At 48.8% G+C, this 21,947-nt stretch overlaps 2 protein-coding genes across 5 annotated transcripts in view; both read left to right on the plus strand.

Annotated features, from left to right (window-relative positions):
- Window positions 1-718: 718 nt before the first annotated feature.
- On the plus strand, window positions 719-8,248 carry LOC122382839 (protein disulfide-isomerase A5-like). Of its 4 annotated transcripts, none has more exons than XM_043368689.1 (12): window positions 719-723; window positions 2,112-2,208; window positions 3,100-3,320; window positions 3,596-3,800; window positions 4,102-4,319; window positions 4,497-4,665; window positions 4,910-5,056; window positions 5,450-5,770; window positions 6,285-6,413; window positions 6,843-7,029; window positions 7,252-7,375; window positions 7,542-8,248. In XM_043368689.1, exons 2-12 carry the CDS (start codon window positions 2,167-2,169, stop codon window positions 7,678-7,680), a joined length of 1,902 nt encoding a protein of 633 aa, XP_043224624.1. In that variant the 5' UTR covers window positions 719-723; window positions 2,112-2,166; the 3' UTR covers window positions 7,681-8,248. The 4 variants fall into 4 exon arrangements, with proteins under 4 accessions (XP_043224624.1, XP_043224622.1, XP_043224623.1 ...); XM_043368687.1 differs by lacking the exon at window positions 719-723 and adding an exon at window positions 776-908; XM_043368688.1 differs by lacking the exon at window positions 719-723 and adding an exon at window positions 1,042-1,069.
- Window positions 8,249-15,192: 6,944 nt separating this feature from the next.
- LOC122382840 overlaps window positions 15,193-21,947 on the plus strand; it is a 30,151-nt gene continuing 23,396 nt past the window's right edge. Inside the window, exon 1 of the mRNA XM_043368690.1 lies at window positions 15,193-15,476. Coding sequence (XP_043224625.1) covers window positions 15,422-15,476 — 55 coding nt within the window. The 5' untranslated portion in view covers window positions 15,193-15,421. The remainder of the gene's footprint in view (window positions 15,477-21,947) is intronic.

Genomic DNA, 21,947 nt, shown 5'->3' on the forward strand with positions numbered 1-21,947 from the left:
TTTATGGTGTTCAAGAAATTTCTTCCCTTTACTTGCAGGGTGGGACCAGCGTGGACCCTCCCACCTTAACATTAGATTTGAGTTGAGATAGCCAAAATGGGGTCCCTGGCTCACAATTACCGGTTTCGGCACTCACAACATCGAGAAATGCCTTAAATCGGAAATATTGAATTTCAAAATTGCAGCATTTTGATTCAGAGGGGCTAATGCTTAGGAATACCCCTCTGAATGTGTGACGTCAGCGCAGATATCTAACGATTTTCAAATGTTTGACTAAAACGTTTTGTAGCACGCGGTGGTATATGCTATTTGCGCGCAACATCTGCCGCAAACGCCGCACTTCTAAAATAAAGTCGCTAGAAACAGCGGAGATCCCCAAAAAGTAAACAAAAGTAAAAGTCTAATATCTTGAAAACAGGTGAATATTTTTTGGTGAAATTTGGTAGATATTCGTTTTCGCTCTTTCTGAACCGAGCGACATCACATTCATGCCAATTCATAAACTTTTTTGAAGGTGGGAGGGTCCCTTTAACAATTACGGGAATCTCATGACGTCATCAGGCTTTCGAACGTCCGTTAAATGTTTGACTAAAACGTTTTGTAGCACGCGGTGGTATATGCTGCTTTGCGCGCAACAAATGCCGCACTTTCAAATAAAGTCGCTAGGAACAGCGGAGATCCCAAAAAGTAAACAAAAGTAAAAGTCTAATATCTTGAAAACCGGTGAATATTTTTCGATGAAATTTGGTAGATATTCGTTTTTGCTCTTTCTGAACCGAGCGACATCACTTTCATGCCAATTCATTAACTTTTTTGAAGGTGGGAGGGTCCCTTTAATGCTACCATTTTACACGGCAGAAGATTTATGGTTGCTTATCCTGCCGTTGGTCGCTTGAGTCAGAGTAGAGGTATGATGTTTTTGAGTTTTTAATTTGATGATTGTTGATTTGGTTCTAGTCTTATATGTACTTGATTTACAGCTCAGGCTAGTAGTATTTTGAGAGCTGCTTTCGGGATGTGATATACACCAACACTCGTTTCAACTTTGACCTTCAGTTGGAGCTGACAAGGAAGTGATTTTTATGTGAATGTTTGTCTTATCATGTTTTATTGAAACTGAATAGGTTTTCCATATTATCATCTGTTTCTTGATCATTAATTTTTCAGTTTGCAGCATCCTCTTACCTGTCTTACCTGTCCTCCATTAGGGTCCCTTCACAGGCTGCTGTTTGGTGATCCGTCACTGTTTTTATCAGCAGGCTGCCAGCATACTGGTGTTTTCTAGCTTCTCATTAAATATAATCATGTCCCCTGCCCATGTATTTCATTAACAAGAGGCCTAAAATATCAGAACTGTGCCTCCACATACGAGGAAATTAGCAGAGTGCTGATAAAAATATTCCAAACAGGGCTTCCAGCTTTTGCTAGGTATGCTCATTTCATTTATGTGTTTACTTTTACATTGAAGACCATAGGCTACATACTGACTGCAGTTTTAGCTTAAATTGTGAGATGAAATGTTGCCGGCTGATTATTTAGCTGCTGGTTGGCATTAATCATGAGTAAGGTAACAACTTTAAATACCCTAACTTTTCAGTTTTGAATAAGTGCTGAGTGATAGAGCCTGGAATATGTGCCTAGTGCCTACCAGGCTGCCTGAATTATGACATAACTTAATGCAAATTTGTATGTGAAATGAATGGACAAATATTCTCATGTGGCCTTTGCCAATGCTATTCAATATTTTTCATGTCAATATGACATGAGCTAGAGCATGTGATTTGGCACTGGCATGCTTATTGATTTAGAACTGAAATGATTGTGTGGGCATACTGTTATTGAGTATGACTGATGTTCCATCAACTTATGCATGAACAGCGACCAGGAAATCAGCATCAGTGTGCTGGGGCATTTTAAACTCTTAGTCCAGGATATTTTGTAACTTACCTTACTCCTGTTTGGCTGGTGATACAGTTCATTGCTTAAGCACAAACCACTAGGCACTAGAGCAAGTCACTTGTCATAAAATTCACATAGTTGAATGCAAAAATAAATATGTGTTTTAGTTAGCTTGGTGCATCAAGCTACCTCAATATTTTTCTTCTTTTCAGGAGCATTTTTGATGAAAGTGCTGTGTCAGTGACTCCCACACAATCTGCTGGCATCATGCTTTGGACACAAAAAGCCTTACTGGCCATACTTATTCTGGTAAGCTATGTATAATTGTCTGCAACTGCCTGTGGATAGTCTTAGCAGGAAAGTAGGTAAATGTATTGAGCTTTTGAGTACCTAGGTACTTTGCAATATTATTAACATGTATAGGCATTTCAGATTGCTATTTTTGAACAGTATGTTTCTGTAACTCTGTCCTAGCCTCATCTAAGGGGACCTTACTTGTTTCAATTCAAACTAACCTTTCAAAAGGGATCAGATTGAATCTCTGGATAAATGATGAGCTACAGCAAACAGAAGAAAATTGTGTTATATAAGTATGTGTTAAAAATATTGGAACAGAACCTGCACAAAAAAGTATAGCTGCACACCTTTGCTGGGTTTGCTGCTTAAAGTCTCTAATTGGTAAAGTGTGAAACAAGCATGCATATTGCAGGTGCTGTATTCTTGTTTGCAAGGCAAGACCTTTTATTGTTGTGGTCTTCTAAGAAAATGCATTCCTATTAGCTGTGATGCTTTCTCCAAAGTTTAGGAGTTCATGACCCATCACCATTGGCATATGATGGTAAAGTCTCAGGCATCTAAATCCTATCAAGGTGTCGAGGTGTCTGGTCCATCCCCTAGTCATTGATTCTCAGCGCAATTAGAAGAATGAGCTCACAGCTCAGGCAAGCTCACAGCCTTTTCACAGCTCAAACTAGTAGCATTTCGTGAGCTCTATAGGAATACAAATAAGTGTCGAATCAGTTGTGTCATCGTTATTTGATTATGCTGTCAACTTGCTGGTGTTTCTCTCCCTCTCATTAATGAACTTCTTCGAACAATTAGTGGTCACTGGTCAAGATTAAGAAGACAGATTAAAAGAAACAGGCACCGAGCATCGGTCTGGCCCAAATGACGCCCCCTTTTCGCTGTTCCGCTGCCCAGGCCGGCTGCATGCTGCCGAGTCAGCAGCAGGCCAGGAAGGCCAGCCCCGTCGTCGACGTGCAGGACCCCAAGGAGTTCAAGAAGCTGCTCAAGACGACGCCGAACGTGCTCTGTCTGTTCGTCAAGAGCGCCGGCGTGGCCAAGGAGATGAAGCGTGTGGTAGGCCTGACGGCCGAACAGGTCAAGGGCGTCGGCTCGGTGTTCTACGTCGACTGCAGCGGGTACGGTTACGGCTCGGCGGCTCAGGGCTGGCGACGCTGCCACTTCACTGTTTTTCGTCGTGTGCCATATGGTTCTCATAGGTTGGAAGATATCAGATATCTTATCTATCAAGCATGCTCGACTACTGAGCAATTAACATGTCAGGTCAATTTTTGAGATGTTTCTGAGTTCTGACTCTGTTTATGTCGTCAACCGTCGTTTCTTTGATATACACAGTGGATATTTATTGCTGCACATATGGTCAATGTCATCGGTTATCGCGTATCTCCCGCAGCGAGGGCCGCAAGATCTGCAAGAAATACAAGGTGGCGCCGGAGCCGGCGGCGCTGAAACACTACAAAGACGGCGCCTTCCACAAGGACTACGACCGCAAGATGACGGTGACGTCGATGGTGAACTTCATGCGGGACCCGTCCGGCGACCTGCCCTGGGAGGAAGACGCCACAGCGGAGGACGTGGTTCACCTCAGTAACGCTCAGGTACCGAAGGCTCGTGGGCTGAGTGCCCCCCCCCCCCCCACTCGCTGTGTATCTTGGTTTGTGTATAATCAATGTCACGTCGTTGTGGAAATACGTAAAATCACTTGTCATGAGCTCACTTATGCCCCCTTCTCGAACACAGCCGATATGCATAGACAACGGACCTACGCTGCTCTCTAGGGTTTATGGTCAGTTACTGAATGTCACGACATTTGACACTGAGGAGAGGCCTGGTGGGCGACTGTCAAGTGTCAACCCGACACCCCCGTCGGCGCGCTGACCGGTGTGCGTCTGCCGTCAGGCGCTGGCCGGCCTGCTGCGCCGCGAGGACAGGGCGCTCGTCATGTTCTACGCTCCCTGGTGCGGATTCTGCAAACGGATAAAGCCCGAGTATGCGGCAGCGGCCACGGAGACGCGAGACAAACACGTGTTTGCCGCGATTGACGTCAACCAGCCGGAGAATTACGGCGTGCGGCAAAAGTACAACATTACCGGCTTCCCCACGCTTCTCTACTTTGTGTGAGTGGGCGATGGATGCGGCGCCACCGGGGCGACTATTGAGTCGTGACAGTTATTTATCGTACTAAGTTTCGTGGCCGGGTCGATTGAGCGTCACGGGAATGCGTTGCTGTTGCCCCTAAGGGCGGACTAATCGTCGGTTGTATCAATCATGTATTGCTGACATTCTATTCACAGGAAGGGCGACGTAAAGTTCACGTATGACGGGGAGTACAACAAGGACGGTCTGATGAAGTTTATGGATAGCCCCGGCCAGGCGGCGCCCAAGCCCAAAGAGGAGGTCTGGGCCGACACTCCCAGCGACGTGGTCCATCTCACCGACAACAACTTTGACGACTTTGTCAAGGTAATTGTAGAAAATAAGTTTTATGCTTATTGTAGGTATAGCACTAAGTTTCACCGTCTTTTTCGTTCTTTTTTTTTTTTGCACCCTTAGTGTTGAGCGATAATGTCTGCTCCTTTTTAACAGTACACTTTGTATCTTTCACACAAAGCACATACACTAACGTACGATGTTACATATTTTATTTCTGGAGCTTCAGACACCGTTGCTATTCTCTGACCGCCGCGCCGGCCGTGCCGTCTCGCAGGCCAACCCGTCCGTCCTGGTGATGTTCTACGCTCCCTGGTGCGGACACTGTAAGCGGATGAAGCCCCAGTACGAGGAGGCGGCCGCTGCCATGAAGAAAAACGGCAAGTCGGGCGTACTGGCGGCACTAGATGCCACCGAACATAAGGTGAGCCAGAGAACACCCATCCAGTGATGGTGAGTCGAAGATCTCAGAGCTAGGAGAATGTTTGAGTAGTCTTGTGTCACTGATAATGGGAGCTTTTGGTGTCGAGTGGGTGACAGTCTGTTTTTTTTTTTTTTTTTTGACATTCAATGGAACTTTGTGTGACGAATATTCTGTAGTATTGGGGACTTTCGATATAGAAAATCACAATTCTAAAGAATAGTGATTGTCTAATTGAAAAGTCCCGACCTTCGGATACAAATGCAGGCGAAACGCTGCACTACGGTTCCATCTATGCTGCTGTTTTTATTGACTTTGTTGTGACATGTTTAAGTCATCTACCACGGGGCTCGTGTGCCATCCACGCCGGTCGTGTTACCATCGCCCCTCCGACAGGTGATTGGCAGTCGGTACGACATCAAGGGCTACCCGACCGTCAAGTACTTCCGCGACGGTGAGATGGCCTTCGACCTGAACGTGCGCGACAAAGACAAGATCCTCGAGTTCATGGCAGACCCGCAGGAGCCGCCGCCGCCCGAGACGCCCTGGTCGGAGGAGACGTCCGACGTGCAGCACCTCACCGACCAGACGTTCAAGGCTTTCCTCAAGAAGAAGAAGCACGTTCTGGTGATGTTTTACGCGCCCTGGTGCGGCCACTGCAAGAAGGCCAAGCCCGAGTTCAGCGCGGCGGCTGCGGAGTTCAGTGACGACCCCAAGGTAGGCTAATGTCCAGGGGGCAGTCTGAAGGGGACGGGGTCACGTTACGAGGTTTAGCTATATCCGAACGATTTGATGTACTCCATTTAGGTACTACGTCATGTGATCGTACCGAACACATGTGCAAGCATCGCTGAGCGGTAAACAGTTGGCATTTGGTCGGCTGTGGACTCCAAGTATGCATGCACGTAAAATGTTTTGCTTGAAAGCTGCGGCATCCGGATAGGGGGTTGCAATCGTTGTCCCCGTTCCCTATTGTCATCGGTTACTGGTGGATCAAAAGCTTTTGTTGTGTTATTCACCGGCTGGGCATTGCGGTGAAGTCAACAACAAGCTGTTTGTGTACGATTTCCTGCATAGTTCTTCGGAAAGGCATTGTTCCATTTTGACAGTGTCCGTGGCTTGCGGTAACGCCAGTTGCTAAGTTCATCGCAGTTTTCTGCACAGTAACTAGCTGGCCTGCGCCCTTACCCTACCAATGAGCACAACCAATTCATCATTTGTGTTTTGACAGGTGGAATTCGCGGCGGTGGACTGCACGGTGGAAACGGCCGTCTGCAATGCCAACGACGTCAAGGGCTACCCGACGATGAAGTACTACAACTACTTCAAGACGTCGAAGCCTTACGACGGCGGCCGCACGGTACGTCTGGGGCAGGGGTGATAGTTTAGTGGTGTCGTCTGTGGAGAGATTACTTTTTTCAATGACCTTTGGGACAGTGTTGGACATCAGTGGGTTAGGCGTAATGAAAGTGTGGAATTATGAGATGAGATGGTATGAAGCCGTTGTTTGTAAGCCGTTGATAATAGCGATCGCATATTTCGACACTAATCGCATAATTGTAGGACAGGTGTAACGATGGTTGTTACTTTGTCGTGGCAAATCGTCTCTGCAAGACTTTGCGTTCTAACTCATTTTGACTTTTTGCAACCGGATATTTGTTTTATTTCAGTGCTCAGTGCTCACGTGGTTAATGTTTAGATCAAACATCATCTATCGCCTTTCCTGTGATACAGTTGTGGCTTTACCTCACACAAATTTTGACGCTTTCTTCACCGCTCTATTCGACAGAAATCGGACTTTGTCAAGTTCATGCGCGACCCGAGTAACCCTCTGTCGGCCGCGCCGCCGGCGCCCGCCCCGGAGGAGGAGTGGGGTGACCTGCCGGGCGCCGAGCACCTCAAACATCTCACAGACGCCGGGTTCGACCAGGCGGCGCGGCAGGCGGACCCCATGCTCGTCATGTTTTATGCGCCCTGTGAGTGTGGGAGGCTTGGTACGGAGTGGGTTCGGTAAGGACAGGACGAGTCGGTTTGAGAGATGAGCGATTTGAGGAAACACGGGAGTTGGTTCTTTCTGCTGTGTTTGTGACTCCCCTCTAGTTATTCCGGCCGTCAGTCATTTATTGATGTCATACGTGTCACCCCGTCAGAACCATCGTCTGTCCGTCCACACGTGTGACCCATTTATCAACCACCAGGGTGCGGCCACTGTAAGCGGATGAAGCCCGCTTATGCGGAGGCGGCGGCGCGCCTCGCAAAGTCCGGCCAGGCGGGTGTGCTGGCCACAGTAGACGCCACAGTGCAACGGGGACTCCAGGACCGGTGAGTCACAATGGGAAACACTTCTGAAGCTTCTGGAAATAGTTGCGTCTGTGGTCAGTTGCTATTTCATGCATGGTTTGATTTCAGTCACCGTGGTAAAGGTAGCTTATTATTTCGCTTACCACGGGTCGAAGCACGAACCAATTCTCCTCCCTTTTTATTCCAGATTTGACATCCGGGGCTTCCCGACAATCAAGCTGTTCCGCGGCGGCCAGGCGGTAGCCGACTACAGCGGGGAGCGCACAGCGGACGCGCTCTTTTCATACATGCGCTCGCCGCCGGCCGCGCCCAAGACAGAGCTCTGACGGACGCAGGTCAGATACTGTTTCCGCGGCTGGCCGCTAGAGGCGCTGCACACCGCCCGTCAGGGGCGCTGTCGGCGCTCGCTCGCTTTCTAACGCTCTTTTTTGGAACAAAGCTCATCCCGTGAGAACGCTTAGGCGCGTGATAAGACTGCCGGCGGCCCGGATCGACTGTGCTGTGTTGTTATAACTGTGTGACTGTGTAGCTGCAGTTTGCTTGGCATTCCGAGCGGAGGGTTCAACTGGTACAATTTACAATAGTGCTGGCGTGGCGTTGTTACAAACGCCCAACCCAGAGACGATCTCCGCTTTCCAGCAATGGTGAAATCGTGATGATTTGATATACCACTACTTACTGTTGTCACACTAATGTTGGTCATATGAATAAATAATGTACTCATTAGTTAATACCATCTAAGGCGCTCCCTGGCCCTAACGTCGCAGATACTGGGCACCTATTGTTCCGGATATGGATTACCACGCAAACCCATCGGGACAATCTCAAAATACGGTCGTCTTCCGCCGAACTTAGCTCCAATCGTGTGTTAAGTAGAATGCTTGAAGAAGGAAACAATCGCTTTCCTGCCTAAAATATGACGGAAAACGCGTCACAGGAAAAAGACGACACTGGCAGCCATTATCAAGCTGATGACACCTTGGGCGGCCGTATCGTTTCCAGCTTACTGTACCACCGGTACCAGCCGAGTCGATAGGATCACTGTGTGAACGGTTTGCGGCTGTGACCAGGTCCTGGCTGTGGAGTCGGCGCCTCTGGATCTGGTCGCCAACCACTGATTAGGTGGCTGTAATCAGCGCCGCTGGCGTGTCGCCAATCACTACCCGAGTGCGGCTCGTTAGGAGGAGTCGGCGTACAACACTGAGCTGTCGGGTTACTGGGCGCGTGGAGCGCTGTCAGCACACTCCGAGACAGGAGCCGACGCTGATGGGTAACAGTCTGCGGTGAAGTTATCCAGAGGCGGTGCTTCAGGCGAGACGTGACCACTATTGCGTCCGGCTGTGTCGTGCCCCTAATGCCTGTGATGGCAGTTGCAGTGGACACTGTCACTGACTAGCTTGGGGTGTGTGGCTCTGACACTGGCTAGCTTGGGGTGTGTGGCTCTGACACTGGCTAGCTTGGGATTTGTGGCTCTGGGTTTAGCGACTGCTCGGTGTATGACGTGTATGTATACGCCCGGGCCGAGTTGTTTAGCTCATCGCCTGTCGTAGAGCCGAGTGTCACTTTCCATCGAATGTCGATTTGATTTAACGTGAAAACATATAATTTTCACACCTATCCTTTCCGTAGCAAATCGTTTATCAGTGTAATATGCTCCATCTCATGATTTGGTCAATAACTGTTCACTTAGATCAGTGGTCGGCAGGTCATTCGGGGTCGTGCCCCCTTTTTGGGCGCCAGGCAGGGCCATTACCCCCACCTACCAGACCCCATTGCTGACACAACCAAGTTTACTGAAATTCCATACCGTCCTGGAACTCTTTGGGTATTTGTGCATTTACAATGCATCAAATTTAAAACATGACACTTCCTCCACAAACATTTAATACCTATATCCCAGTAGCGGCGGAACACCTTCAATTAAGGGGGAGGGGGTGGGGCACTGCCGACTTTTGGTCCCATTCTTTCCATGCAACGCCCATAGGGCTAATGTTAAAATGCAAAAATCAAAGGGGGCACGGTGCCCCGGTGCCCTCCCCGTTCCGCCGCCTATACTATATCCCATTTAACCCTTGTACGGCCCTCCAGGTATTTAGTGGTTGTTTGCCAACATCACAATAATCGATCTGCATTGATGAATACGTCTAATGGCTGTTGAAAACCATTGCCAAAGAGTGTGCACGAACCCTCTTCTCATTTCTATTGAGTCATTTTACAGGAGTGTCTCTGTCATTCAAAGTTATTGCACCAAAAGCACATAGGCTAACCAACCGCTCTTTTGCTGGAGGGCCGTACGTATAGGAGCGGCGGGTGGTTTTTCGTTAAAAGCTCACGTAAAAGGCATTGGATCACGACCAAATTGTACCCTCGAGCCCATCATTTTTTTTTTTTTAACCAGCCCGGAAAATATCATGACCTGAGACCAGTTTTACAAACAGAAAAATAACCGTCTGCCGGAATTTTTGCCTCAAGACCGCTTCACATACGGAGCGTAAACGCGATGGGCTCGTAAGCGGATAGGGCTTTTACCGTTTACGCTCCATATGTGAAACGATCTTTAGGCAAAAAATTCCGGCAGGCGGCTATTTTTCTGTTGGTGAAACTGGCCTCTGGACCCATAATGACCGTTGGCTTATGAGCTTTTCTGGAGATCATTTTGAGCCATAAAATCTCACTTCAAGAAGTTATAGCGGGTCCCGATTTTCTCGACACTTGTCATTGCCCTCTTGAATGAGACGGAATGACCAAGGACCTTAAAAATGGGCAGCAGCGGCTTCCTATTGTCACGGGTAGCACGCTCGTCTTTTTTATGCACAGCTCCATCTCAGAGTCCGAGAGGCTGCCGGGGTCCGATCGACTCCTCCCCTTACGTTAGCGGCTGTTGAAACGCCAACAGACGGGCTACGGTTAAAAGTTGCAGCTGCTTTTGTACGACTGTACGGAGGGGTGAGATGGTGAGGCGAGCAGGTACATGAAAATTGGTATCTAATCAATGTGTGCTGTGCCTTTGGCCTGTGCTAATCTTTGAACCCTGGGATGCAACAGTCACGATGGCTCCATCACTGGAGCTACAAACTCTAAAAAGATAGGCTTTCTCAGAATCCCTCATTACCCCCACCGAAAGGGCTCCATTACCCCCAAAGGGGGCATGCCCCACCATTTGCCGATCCCTGACTTAGATTCTCCACCAAATTTACAGAACACACAAAAAGAGAGTGTCCTTCGATTTTACCTCTCATTGTCCAGAAATCGGGCCCGGGCTTCGCCTGTTGATTGGCCAATCGGGCCAATCATTCCATGTTCATTGTACGTACAACCATCTGTAGATTTGTTAAGATCTGCACGGGTCTGTAAACTTTGTATGGGTACAAGTATGACCCCACTACGCCGTTTCGCTCCATAACGAGTTAGAGCTTCGCGGAAAACAAACATGTGTATCGGTAAGGAGGCGCATTCATTATTTGTGCTGAGGTCTGGTCAAAATGTCGAATGCATCAAATGGATCTTGTGTTTGGGAAAGCTCAGCTTGGTTGTCGACTGCAGGTCAAGTTCAGGTCAAAGCCGGTCAGATCCGAAAGTTGGTCGAAGAACGAAGATGTCATGTTTCATATCGTTGGATCCGACTGCATGTTCATTGGGGCTTATGCTCTACTTGTCAACTCAGTTTTGTCGTGAGTTTTCGGTGGAAAACTCCGATGACTTCTAATAGCAAGTGGAGCAGGTGAATTGCGTCACTCAAGGTCCAAAAAAAATTGAACATAAAACCCTGCAGCCTTTATATGAAATGGTTCCAGAATCCAGACGTCTGAGACACGGTCAGATCATTCCTAAGCGTCTTGGTGAGATTAGGCCCTGGGCCCAACTTCCCCGCAGTCACATGACCTGACCTGACCTGAAAATAAGACTAGTGCCAAAAGATCCGTCTGATCATAACATTTTGATCACTAGTACCTAATCGCACGCCAACTTTCAACTCTCTGCGGCCAACGCGGCCAATCTCGCAAGAACGGATGGCCTCAGCACTCCCTCCCCCCCCCCCCCCTCCCCCGACTGCATAGGGTCAACTGCAGCGGTCGTTTTCTTAGTCGTGTCCTCGAGCTGCTACAGACGGCAATCAGATTACGCCCACTCCCTATCACTTACCTCGGCTCGTCTGTGTGTCGTCTGTATGTGTGTTTGTGTATCTCTGTCTGTCTTGTGTGTGCGGGACAGGGGAGATAGATGGATAGGGATGTGCTGAGGTCTGAAAGCGTAGGTGGTAGCGCTGAACATCAGTTGTCTGTTATGGTTACGGCGCCGTATTGGTTGGGTTCTGAGGCTGGTGGAGTAACGACAGTTACACGAACGCAGCATGTCCATGAAAACGCGGATTAACAAACGAGACATTAGGGCGACGATCTGGTCTCGGAGACCACAAACCTTCGTCCTTCAGTTACCAGCCTTGTTATTTTCGCCGTTTGGGCGTGGCAGATCAGTAAACGGCTGCCAGACAATATCAGTAAACGGCTGCCAGACAATATTCGTTCGGACCTGTCGCTCTGACCGTACCCCAAGATGATGTGGGGTGTGTCTGTTTGGGACAGACTATCGACCCGTACCTATGTGGGGCGCCGACCCCGCTAAATGGCCTCTGTTCGGTCTGCGATGGACAGCTGCCAATGACATGTCGCGGCCCGCCGTTCATGCAGTGAATGGACGACCGCCTGTGACCGGTACATAACTCTCTATAATGGCTACCGATGGCACTCGTCGCACACGTGATCAGGCTGTTGCCGAGTGCCGGCTGCCGCAGCGATGGTGAATGGCAGTCTTCCAGTGTGCTCCGTCGTCTATCGGCTATTTTGGCTATTTTAGTTCACTGCTGCATTCAAACCCTTATTGACGTTGTGACAGTCTCCCTTGCCCTTTGATCAAGAAGCGAGGCAGCAATAACAACCGATCATTGACGAAGAAGCTACATTCGCGTGTGTTACAGTTCTGATGTTCGTGATTGTGCCGCTCTCCGTGAGCTGACATAAAAGGATGGCAATAAATACCTCTATCCAATATTGAATGACGTCGGGGGCTTGACGAGAGATCACTCCAACTGGGTGTGAACAGTTGATGGTGTTCGAACTTCAATCCTAGAAAATAAGTTTGAGATAAAATGCTGGATGAAATAATTGAAGGCTGGCCGCTTGTTTAGCTCTAGCTTAGCTTTATTTTTTATTATTTAACTAAGCGACCGACCGGCGGAACGTTTCCGGGCGGTGGTCGTTGGAGTCCATTCCATCACCGACACGTCGCCCGCGTCAGTGCCTGTCCGGTCACGAGGCAGCGCTCCCACCACGGTTATCAGTGAGACGGATGTGCCAATAACCCAATCAGGGGTCGAACGGTATGCTGGTGCAGTCGGCTGGTCCCCCCTCCCCCCAGCGGGGGAGAGGGAACACAGGGGTAGGCGGGGTCGCGACGCAGTGGAAGTGATTTAGGTCAGACTTGTCTGACACAGGTTCAGCCTGGCCTGGGTATGCCACAGACCTCACGGGAGCAGTTCAGATAGTTGGGTTCACCCGTCGTAAGTTGTCAAAGGCGTGAGGGAATGACGGCTAATGAAGCGTTAGTGAAGATTTACCTGCAGGCTGGTTGGTGTCACTTTATAGCTCTTAGTGGTTTTAGTTGCGCTTGACAAAAAGAGAATAGATCAATGCTGATCGTTTTTGTGTTCACGGTGCCTATGCATAACAGAATATGATTAATGTTTATCTCGTATTTTCTCTGGGATAAAGGGATGACTTCGATTATGGTACAACATTGTGGACCGATTTTTACCCGAAAAGAGCCTTTGATTCTCGAATCGTCTGCGCCTGTCTGCAATTCCCATTGAGTTTATTCGAGTCAACACAGTGCAATGTTACGATCACAGTCTGGTCCATGTTGCTGCTGCCCGGTGACCGACAACGCTCTGTCCCCGATCAGCGCCGACTAAACAAACGTCCGGCTGAGCCCAGCCCCGAGGTCGGACTCTGAGCCATATAGTATGTGCCGGTGACAAATGCCCTGTTTGCCGGTCAGTGTTCTGCCGGAGTGGGCGAGAAATGCCAGTCCAGCGGCGGGTCACGGGGTAACTGCGTGTCGTTATGATGGACTGAGCTGGAGACGCAGGGGTTCTTTTGTGAAACACTGAAACATCGCGCTCATGGCACAGTGTAATAGGTTCTTAGTTTTACTGTTCCTTTCGTATAATGTCCTGCTGGAACGGCAAATACCTACTTTTTATCTGAATCGGAGCGGAATCGTATTCATACCCCACCTATCTATTTTTCAAACAAAATCCTACCCAGTCATATGAGGTTAAACGGGTCTGATACTGAATCAAAATCGATTTATTTGAAAGTTTTCTGTGAAATAGAATATATGGCAGTGACGAGACTGGTGAAAAATATTGCTGCGCCAGAGGAATCGATACAGATACAGTGTAAACCATCGGCTGTCGGCTGTGCCAGTTCACAGTGGCCGTATTCTTTGACCTCCTAAAACACAACGTTAATGAAGGCTGTGTTCACGACCCGTACAACCGGACCTGGTGACTGGCGGTGTATCGTCTTCAGGTGACGACGGATGGACATTGAACATCTCCGGTGCGGCAGATGGCCGGCCAGTGCCGAAATTGACAATCAACTCTGAGATAAATTGTACACGCGCGTCGTGTGGATCAAGTGACAATGGTTCAAAGTCCGTGTTTTGAGTGCAGTTGACTAGGAACGTAGGAAGTCCACGTCTCGCGGTTTCGTGCAAGCTAAGCCTTCACGTGTTTGCCCGCGCAGATACAGATCACCTACACGCTAAAAAACGAGCTACGCACGAGCCTGTTAGGTATATATAACAACGTGCAATGCATTCGTATTCAGTCTCTGCTTGCCTCCAGACAGGAGCCATGTGAACATGACTTCGACACTTGACTGGCGGGATGAGTGGGAAGGTTCGCAAACCATCGATGGCACCTTGAGCCATGAAAAGGAAACAATTGATACAGGTAAGTGGCGTAAATATTAGTAAAGTTATTTTGATGTAAACCATATTGCCAAAGTACCTAATACAGAACCTGTGTGCAGACAGTTTATGATTTTATTTTTCGATATGCAATATTTATCAGTTTATGCATATAAAAGTGTTCGCGTGTGTCCTTTTTGTACCTATTCATTGACTAAACGGTCAGCAATTTGTTGCAAGCTATATACCAAAGCTGTCTATAAAACGAGACTCATTCAAACTAACAGTAACTACCATAGAGGTCACCCAATAGAGACTCCTCAAACCACCAACGCCGTAGGCCCTGTGCCCAGTACCCAGTACCCTGGCACCCAGTAGACGCAGGTGATTCACAATGCACAGCCATTTGCACAGACACATGGGCAGCCGATGACATTTCCGGCAATGCTTCTGTCCAAGGAAACGGTAGACAGACGTTTAACGCGACCGCATGGTCTTGAAACTGGTAGCGATAGACGAGTGGTACAAAGGATCGAATTACATGCGTAGGGCATCGCAGTTCGCACTGATATTATCAATGTGTTCACACTGCACAGCATCCCGGAGAAATACCCACAACACTTTGTTCCGCCCTTTTGGAGCAACCGTTTCCCCTTCGGTGTGAGCCGTGAGAAGTGATCGCTCAATCTCTCGCCCTGTTCCGCAATACCCTGGTTCCGCACCCCTCCCGTTGTCGCCGTCGTCGGTTTTCCTGTATTCCGCGGCGGCAGAGCGGACCTCACACAGACGGGCCGGGCGGCGGGCAGGTGGTGTGTCCTCGTCCGTCGCTCGGCACTGTGGCGCCCCCTGGTCGGCTGTACCGCCGAGCGGTGCACGCCGGTCTGTGCGCCGTGATAGCGAGCGGCCGGCGGGCAGTCAGCCGTGGACGGGCGGGCGGGTGACGTGTGGAGAGTGTGTGTGTGTGTGCTGGAGGGAGGGAGAGGCGTGTGCAGTGGCGGCCAGCGGGTAGCGGGCACCCGACAACAGGCGCAGAGGCACATGTGACCTGACCTGGATTGACCTCCTGTGGAGGAACCGCACGCTAGGACTGCAGACATGGATGGCCGGAGCAAATCCATCACATTCCAGTCCATCTCCATTCCGCCACTAGGTAAGCCCCATTATCGTATTCTATGTCACAGCTCGCTTATATTCAAACGTTTCATCAAACTTAGCAACAACGGCTGGTGTATCTATTCTTATCACATCAGCAAACGAGGGCACGAGCCCACGTTTCGAGTGCATGTTCAGCTCCGATCCTGATCTGTGCGATACCTACTTGAATCTCTGCGGTTCTGCTAAGTGGATAATGAGAACGGCGATAGGCAGCGCACTCTGCAGTGAGTAGGGACCGTTGAACGCTGCCTGTTTATCATTCGCATCGCTTGATGTCTCGGCTGTGGTCGTGGATGACGTGCATACGTTATGTGGCCATCTGTTAGCTAGCTGTATGGAAGAGGTGGACAAAAGGACACTGCTGTCTCACTGCAGACTGCATCTCTCTTTAACGTCTTTGTCATCTATTTACACACAATGGCAACTGCACACATGCAACTATGAACGGTGGCGATGACATGAAGCTGATGTCACGCGGTACATTCACGTCTGCAGACTACATCTCGGCGGCTTTGCGCGAAAATCTAGCAAAAGTTTGCACCTAGAGGTGAAATACCGTGTGGAATACTGTACCTGTTTTATGGGTCTCTGAGGCTAGAATCTGTCCATGTTTGCAATATTTTCTATAGAACACTGCCGGATATGCACCTGCATGTTAAAAAACATTCATATCTTTATGCATACCTGTGATGACTATACGACCAACGCGGGTAGGGCCAAAAGAAGCTTCGATCGTCTAGCTAATCCTGACTGGGTGTTTCCGAATGTTGTAGAACAATGGCCCTGTGTACGGTGAATCACATTAGAATTCACATATTAACCGGTAAAATGGCGTAGTGTTCCCACGGTACTATCATAGGTAGAGGTGGTGTGTCATTGGCATTGACCTCAAGAAACAGGACCTAGGGGAAAGTTAGATTACCGTTTAATCGAAATGTGCCGTATGTATTATGCATGATATAATAGCATGGATAAAGTTATTATCGCCCATGAAGTTGCATTCAATGGGGTTCAGTGGGCAATTTAAATAGCGCATGGAAATGGAGAGATTTGGGAAGGTGGTTAAATATGTCTGTATCACCGTTTAATTGTAACTCTCCGTGCAATTCGAACGCACGATGCACAGCAATAGCGCGCCAGTACCTACCCCTGATCTTTCAAAGCTTAACCCGCGCCCCGTTGGGCTCTGCCGAGCAACGCGCCCTGTTGGGGGGGGGGCATTTTGCCCCCCCCCCCTAAGATCTCGAGAACCACGCAACCTAGCGACAAGCGACAAGATTCTTCCTCTCAGACACCATCTTCACGGGACTGTGACGGATATTTGCCTGGTTCAGGAGACTTGGCTGAAGAAGCCAGTACCGAAGCGGTTCACAACGTTCCCGGGATACAACATGGTTCACGCGGACCGGGAAAATCGCACCGGCGGTGGTGTGGCTATCCTAGTGCGAGAATCGTACCAGCTCACACCGCTTCCAAGACCGGACATGGTGAACGCCGTAGCGAAGCTGGAGTCGGTGTGGGCGCGAGTCAGTGTGGCGCGACACAGAGCGATACTGTTCGCTAGTGTCTACCGGCCGCCCAGTGCCCCCGGCACCCAGCTCACAGCCGATCTGGAGCAGATGGATGCTGAGCTCGAGTTTATGCTTAGCCGTCACCGTGGCCTCGTCATTATCTGCGCCGACACCAACTGTGACATGCGTTATGTGACCGGGAATACGGCTGGTGCTCATCTGCTTTCACTGCTGCAGAAATTCCACCTCTGCCAGGTTATTGACGCTCCCACCTTCCGTAGCTCGGGATCAACGATAGACATTATCGCCACCAATGACCGTGCAGCTGTCGTAGCCAGCGGTGTACAGCGCTGTCATTTCAGCCCTCATGACTTTACCCGAGCGCTGATTCGTGTACGTAAATGTCGCCCTGAGCCTGTCACTATAGAGAGCCGCAACTGGAAACGACTTGATTTAGACGCGTTCTGTAATGATATCGCACGGTGTGATTGGTCACATGTATTCAACACGGACGACGTTGCTCTGCAAACAGGTCATTTCCTTCAGAACATGACTGACGTACTTGACAAACACGCTCCCATTCGTCATGTCAAATTGCGTAACCCGTGTCCACCGCCACTCAGTCGTGAAACCAAGCGGCTAATGGTCGAGCGCCGCGCGGCGCTACGGGGCACTGACCGCGACCTGTACGCTGATGTGAACCGCCGTGTCAGAGCTGCCATGCAGCGAGACGCGCGCGATAGCATAGAGCGACAAATAGCGGAGGCCGGCCGCAGCGCTATGTACCGATGCATCCGTCCGATTATTCAGGGTAAATCGGCGCGCGGTCAGCAGCAGCCCGACATTGACTCAGGCACACTGAACAGGTACTTTGCTGACGTGGGTGTGACCACAGCCGCCTCTGTGGCTGCCGGACTGCCGGCCGACGGTGGGGGCGCTCTGCCTGTGCGTTTGCCTAGGGTGGGGACGGGCGCGTTCAAGGTGGAGCCGGTAACACCGGACGAGCTGCGACAGACCGTGCTAGGTATGAACGGCAGCCGCGCCTGTGGACCGGACGGGATACCGATGCATTTCATCAAGAAATGTTTTGACGCAATCGCTCATGTCATCCTGTGTATTGTCAACACTTGTCTGGTGACTGCTACTGTGCCCGATTCTTGGAAGCTGGCGACTATCCAGCCGATATATAAGGGATCCGGCTCGACCCGCGACCCGTCTTCATTCAGGCCTATCTCACTTGTCCCTTGCCTTGCAAAAATCACCGAACGAATTGTTCACAAACAACTTTCTGGCTACCTGGATTCAAACTTTCTTTTCGCCGACACACAGCACGGGTTCCGTCGATTTCATTCCACCGAAACGGCTCTTCTGGCCGTGACGGACGCTGTGATGGAGGCCATGGACCAAGGAAAAATATCTCTTTTGGTGCTCCTAGATCTAAGCAAATGCTTTGACGTGGTCAATCATGAAAAATTACTTCAAAAGCTTGCACTGTACGGAGTTGAAACGGCGTGGTTTCGAGACTATCTCGCAAATCACCAGCAGCACGTGCGTCTCGGTCCTCAAAACGTCTCAGGTCCACTCCCCAACCCCATTGGGGTCTATCAGGGGACATCTTTGGGACCACTGATGTTCAACGTGGTCTCGAACGATCTCAGCCTTTACGTAGATGGTGTCAAAATTATCCAATACGCTGATGACACTCAGCTGTTGATTTCTGGCAAGAAATCGGAGCTACCCAGACTTATCCAAGAGATGGAATCTGCACTGCAGACACTCCACCAATGGTTTAGTCAAAATTACATGAAACTCAACATGGCCAAAACTCAACTTCTCGTTCTCGGCAGCACCAAAATTTTGAAAAACATGGAAAAAGTAACCCTTCGGTTAAAGGACTTCACCATCCATGAATCGGACACAGTGAGGAACTTAGGACTCGTGATGGACCGCCATCTGAATTATGATGCCCATGTGAGCAGCGTCTGCCGGAAATGTACTGGACTGTTGATAGGCCTCTGTCACGTACGTCACTCTGTACCGCGTAGTGTCCTGCCGACCCTGGTCAGCAGCCTTGTCATCTCCATCATTCGATACTGTCTGTCGATTTACGGTAGCTGTACCAAACGTAACCTGACACGACTTCAGCGAGTCATCAACTTCGGCGCGCGCGTGATATCTGGCCGGAGGAGAAGGGATCACATCAGCGACGTCATACGAGACCTTAAATGGCTCTCAGCGTCACAGCTGCACACCTACCACGCGCTATGCCTGATGAGACGTTTACTGGCCAACTCGGAGCCGCATTCACTGGCGCAGAAGTTGGTACGGAGGCACAACATCCGGCAAACCCAAACACGGCAGGACGACCATCTGGATCTACCAGTGATCAAGACGGAATACGGCAGACGCCGTTTCTTCTACAGAACTGCCGATGTTTTCAATCGTCTTCCCTCTAGAATCTCAGTCAGACGCATCGGTGCATTCAAAAGGCGTCTCCGCGCCTATCTGGCCGACGCAATGCCGTAACAATGTCCAGTGCTGACACATGTGGCGCAACGCATGCGTATGTCTGTCTTTGTAATGCGCGTGTTACTTTTCATCCCTCTATGTAATATTTCGCTTATCACCTTTTATATGACTCTAGGCATGAAAAACCGGCATGATACTGGATGACCTTACGATGAATACAGAATACAGAATACAAGCGGCAAACGGTGTTGGATAGCCCTATCAGGGAACTACCTTGTGACCCAATTTTATTGACCTAGGTCAAACCGATGACGTCACAGGTCAGGTCAAAGGTCCAATTTTCACCGTTTACAGGCATTTCCAGAAATGCGTTGTAAAATCGAGTAAAATGCATTTCATTGAAAATCACCGATGGGGAAATGTTCTTCAAACACATATTTTGCTATTTGAAGTCACTGATACCAGGTCAGGTCACAGAGGTCAGGTCACTGGGAGGTCACAGTATGAAAGTGTCGTGTGATGCATGTTTTATGGTCCATTTTACATGACAAATGCGATTATGTGGGTCAGGCAGCCTTTGGGGCCAGCTTAGGTCACGTTTTGGTCAAGGTTAGGTCAAGGTCTGGTCAAGGTCAGGTCAAATTAGGTCAAATTTCAAAGTTAATATTTTTGCATAAAATGGGTATCGAATCGATGCAACTCGTCACGGGGAGTTCAATGGTGGTGTTTGTTTTGCCGTACGTGGTCTAAAATCGCTAAAAATTGAGTTCAAAAATTTGACGTCATCATTTTTGAACAGTTTTTTCACTATAACTTGGCCAAAAAACGAGATATCGATCTGAAATTTGGATGTATATAGAAGAGCGCAGGGACTATTACATTTATTCCGGTTTTTCGAAATTCGGGAAAATTTTGGATTTTTTTAGTTTTCTAAAAAATATCAATTTTTTGAATTTTTGGGGTCAAAATCCCAAAATTTTGAAAATCTGAGATAGCAGTTTTGTAGCGCCGCTTTTTGTCTGCTAGACCATATAAAGAACTTTGAAATTGCTTGATAACTGTAGATTTGGTGAGGGTTTAAAGATTGCATGTTTTTTGCTCATTTTTGCTCGAACATGACCTCAGTTTGACCTCAATAACTCTTGACCTAAGGTGACCTAAGACTTGAAATTTTGTGTGAAGGTGTCAAATTGATGTCCGGGAAGGTACTGAAAATTTGGCGGCGCTGCGCGCCGCCGTTTTCTTGCTATTCAGGAAAAACCACAGGGGGGCCACAATGCCCCCCCCCCAACGGGGCGAGGGTTACACTAAACCATACACTGAGGCTCCGGCCGATGGTTGGATACTATTCTCGTTCTATTTAACCCTCGCTGGACCTATCAGTTTTACACGTTCGCCTCGGCCGAGAGAAAGAAAGACCCCTCCCCACTCCGTTTCCTTTCCTAATTGCGTTAGAGTTTGGATGACAAAAAAAAAAAACGAGCATGTACATACAACACTAGGAGACGCAGCTAAAGGTATTCAATTTCGTGTGAACTCCTGTTGTCTCGTTTCAACCGGTGATCTCTGAGATCATGTCAAAGACCAAACGATCAGAGTTCGGCCTTTAGTGAATACATTCGTGAAAAAATGGTTGCAATGCTACGATTTTAGCTCTGTCACGTTCGTCATCGGTCATGCTCAGGGTCGCGACGAACGGTATGTTTTTTTTAGATGGGTCAAAGTAGGATGATGACCTTTGGTCTAGGTCAGGTCAAAGCCGTGTTTGTAGATCAGGAAGCTGGACTATGGAGGTCATGTTGCATATCATTTGATTTGACACTCATTTGAAGTTAAAGGGACTATCCCACCTTCTAAAATGTTGTTAAAACCAATTAAATTGTGCCCGACTTTATAGATTGGATGATCAGGAACACGGTTCTGGCATTTATTTTTCATTACTAACATCTTAGGCTTCCCATATTCCAAACACAAACTTTCAAATATGTGACGTCACAGCCCAAAATTACCTCCTTCCCCAGGCCACATTACTGTCATAAAGCTGATTCTTTTTACTCTGTAGGCACCACAACAAAGTTCAGACCAAGTTTTAAGCGATTTTTCAACGAACAAACCCATTTAAATCAGAATGACTAAACGAGGTGACGTTACACTAACGGTCGCTCCATGTTGAAGATAGGGCCTTGTACAAGGCCCATTTTCAAATGAAGGGAACGAATTTCTTCAACACCAAGAGGTCGCGGGGGTTGCAACCTAGATAGATAGTGGTTTCTGAACCTCGCCGGAAACTTGGCTACACTGTAAACCAAATCTACAAGTTGGCTCCTTGTTACAAGTTTGGTTCCAATTCGCATAGGCGTCACCTTGTCGATACCTTGTCGATTCACAAACCCCAGGCTTGTTGGCCACCAAACTAACAGTTTGTCTACAAGTTTGGTTCCAATTCGCATAGGCGTCACCTTGTCGATACCTTGTCGATTCACCAA

Source organism: Amphibalanus amphitrite, unplaced genomic scaffold (genome assembly GCF_019059575.1).
Source record: "Amphibalanus amphitrite isolate SeventyFive unplaced genomic scaffold, NRLGWU_Aamphi_draft 000148F_arrow, whole genome shotgun sequence".
Lineage (NCBI taxonomy): Eukaryota > Metazoa > Arthropoda > Thecostraca > Balanomorpha > Balanidae > Amphibalanus > Amphibalanus amphitrite.

Coding starts and splice junctions, on each gene's coding strand:
- LOC122382839 (XM_043368689.1), top strand. CDS start 2,167: ATGCTTTGGACACAAAAAGCCTTACTGGCCATACTTATTCTG. Junction 4,666..4,909: donor ACTTTGACGACTTTGTCAAG/GTAATTGTAGAA, acceptor GCCGTCTCGCAG/GCCAACCCGTCCGTCCTGGT. Junction 7,030..7,251: donor CGTCATGTTTTATGCGCCCT/GTGAGTGTGGGA, acceptor ATCAACCACCAG/GGTGCGGCCACTGTAAGCGG.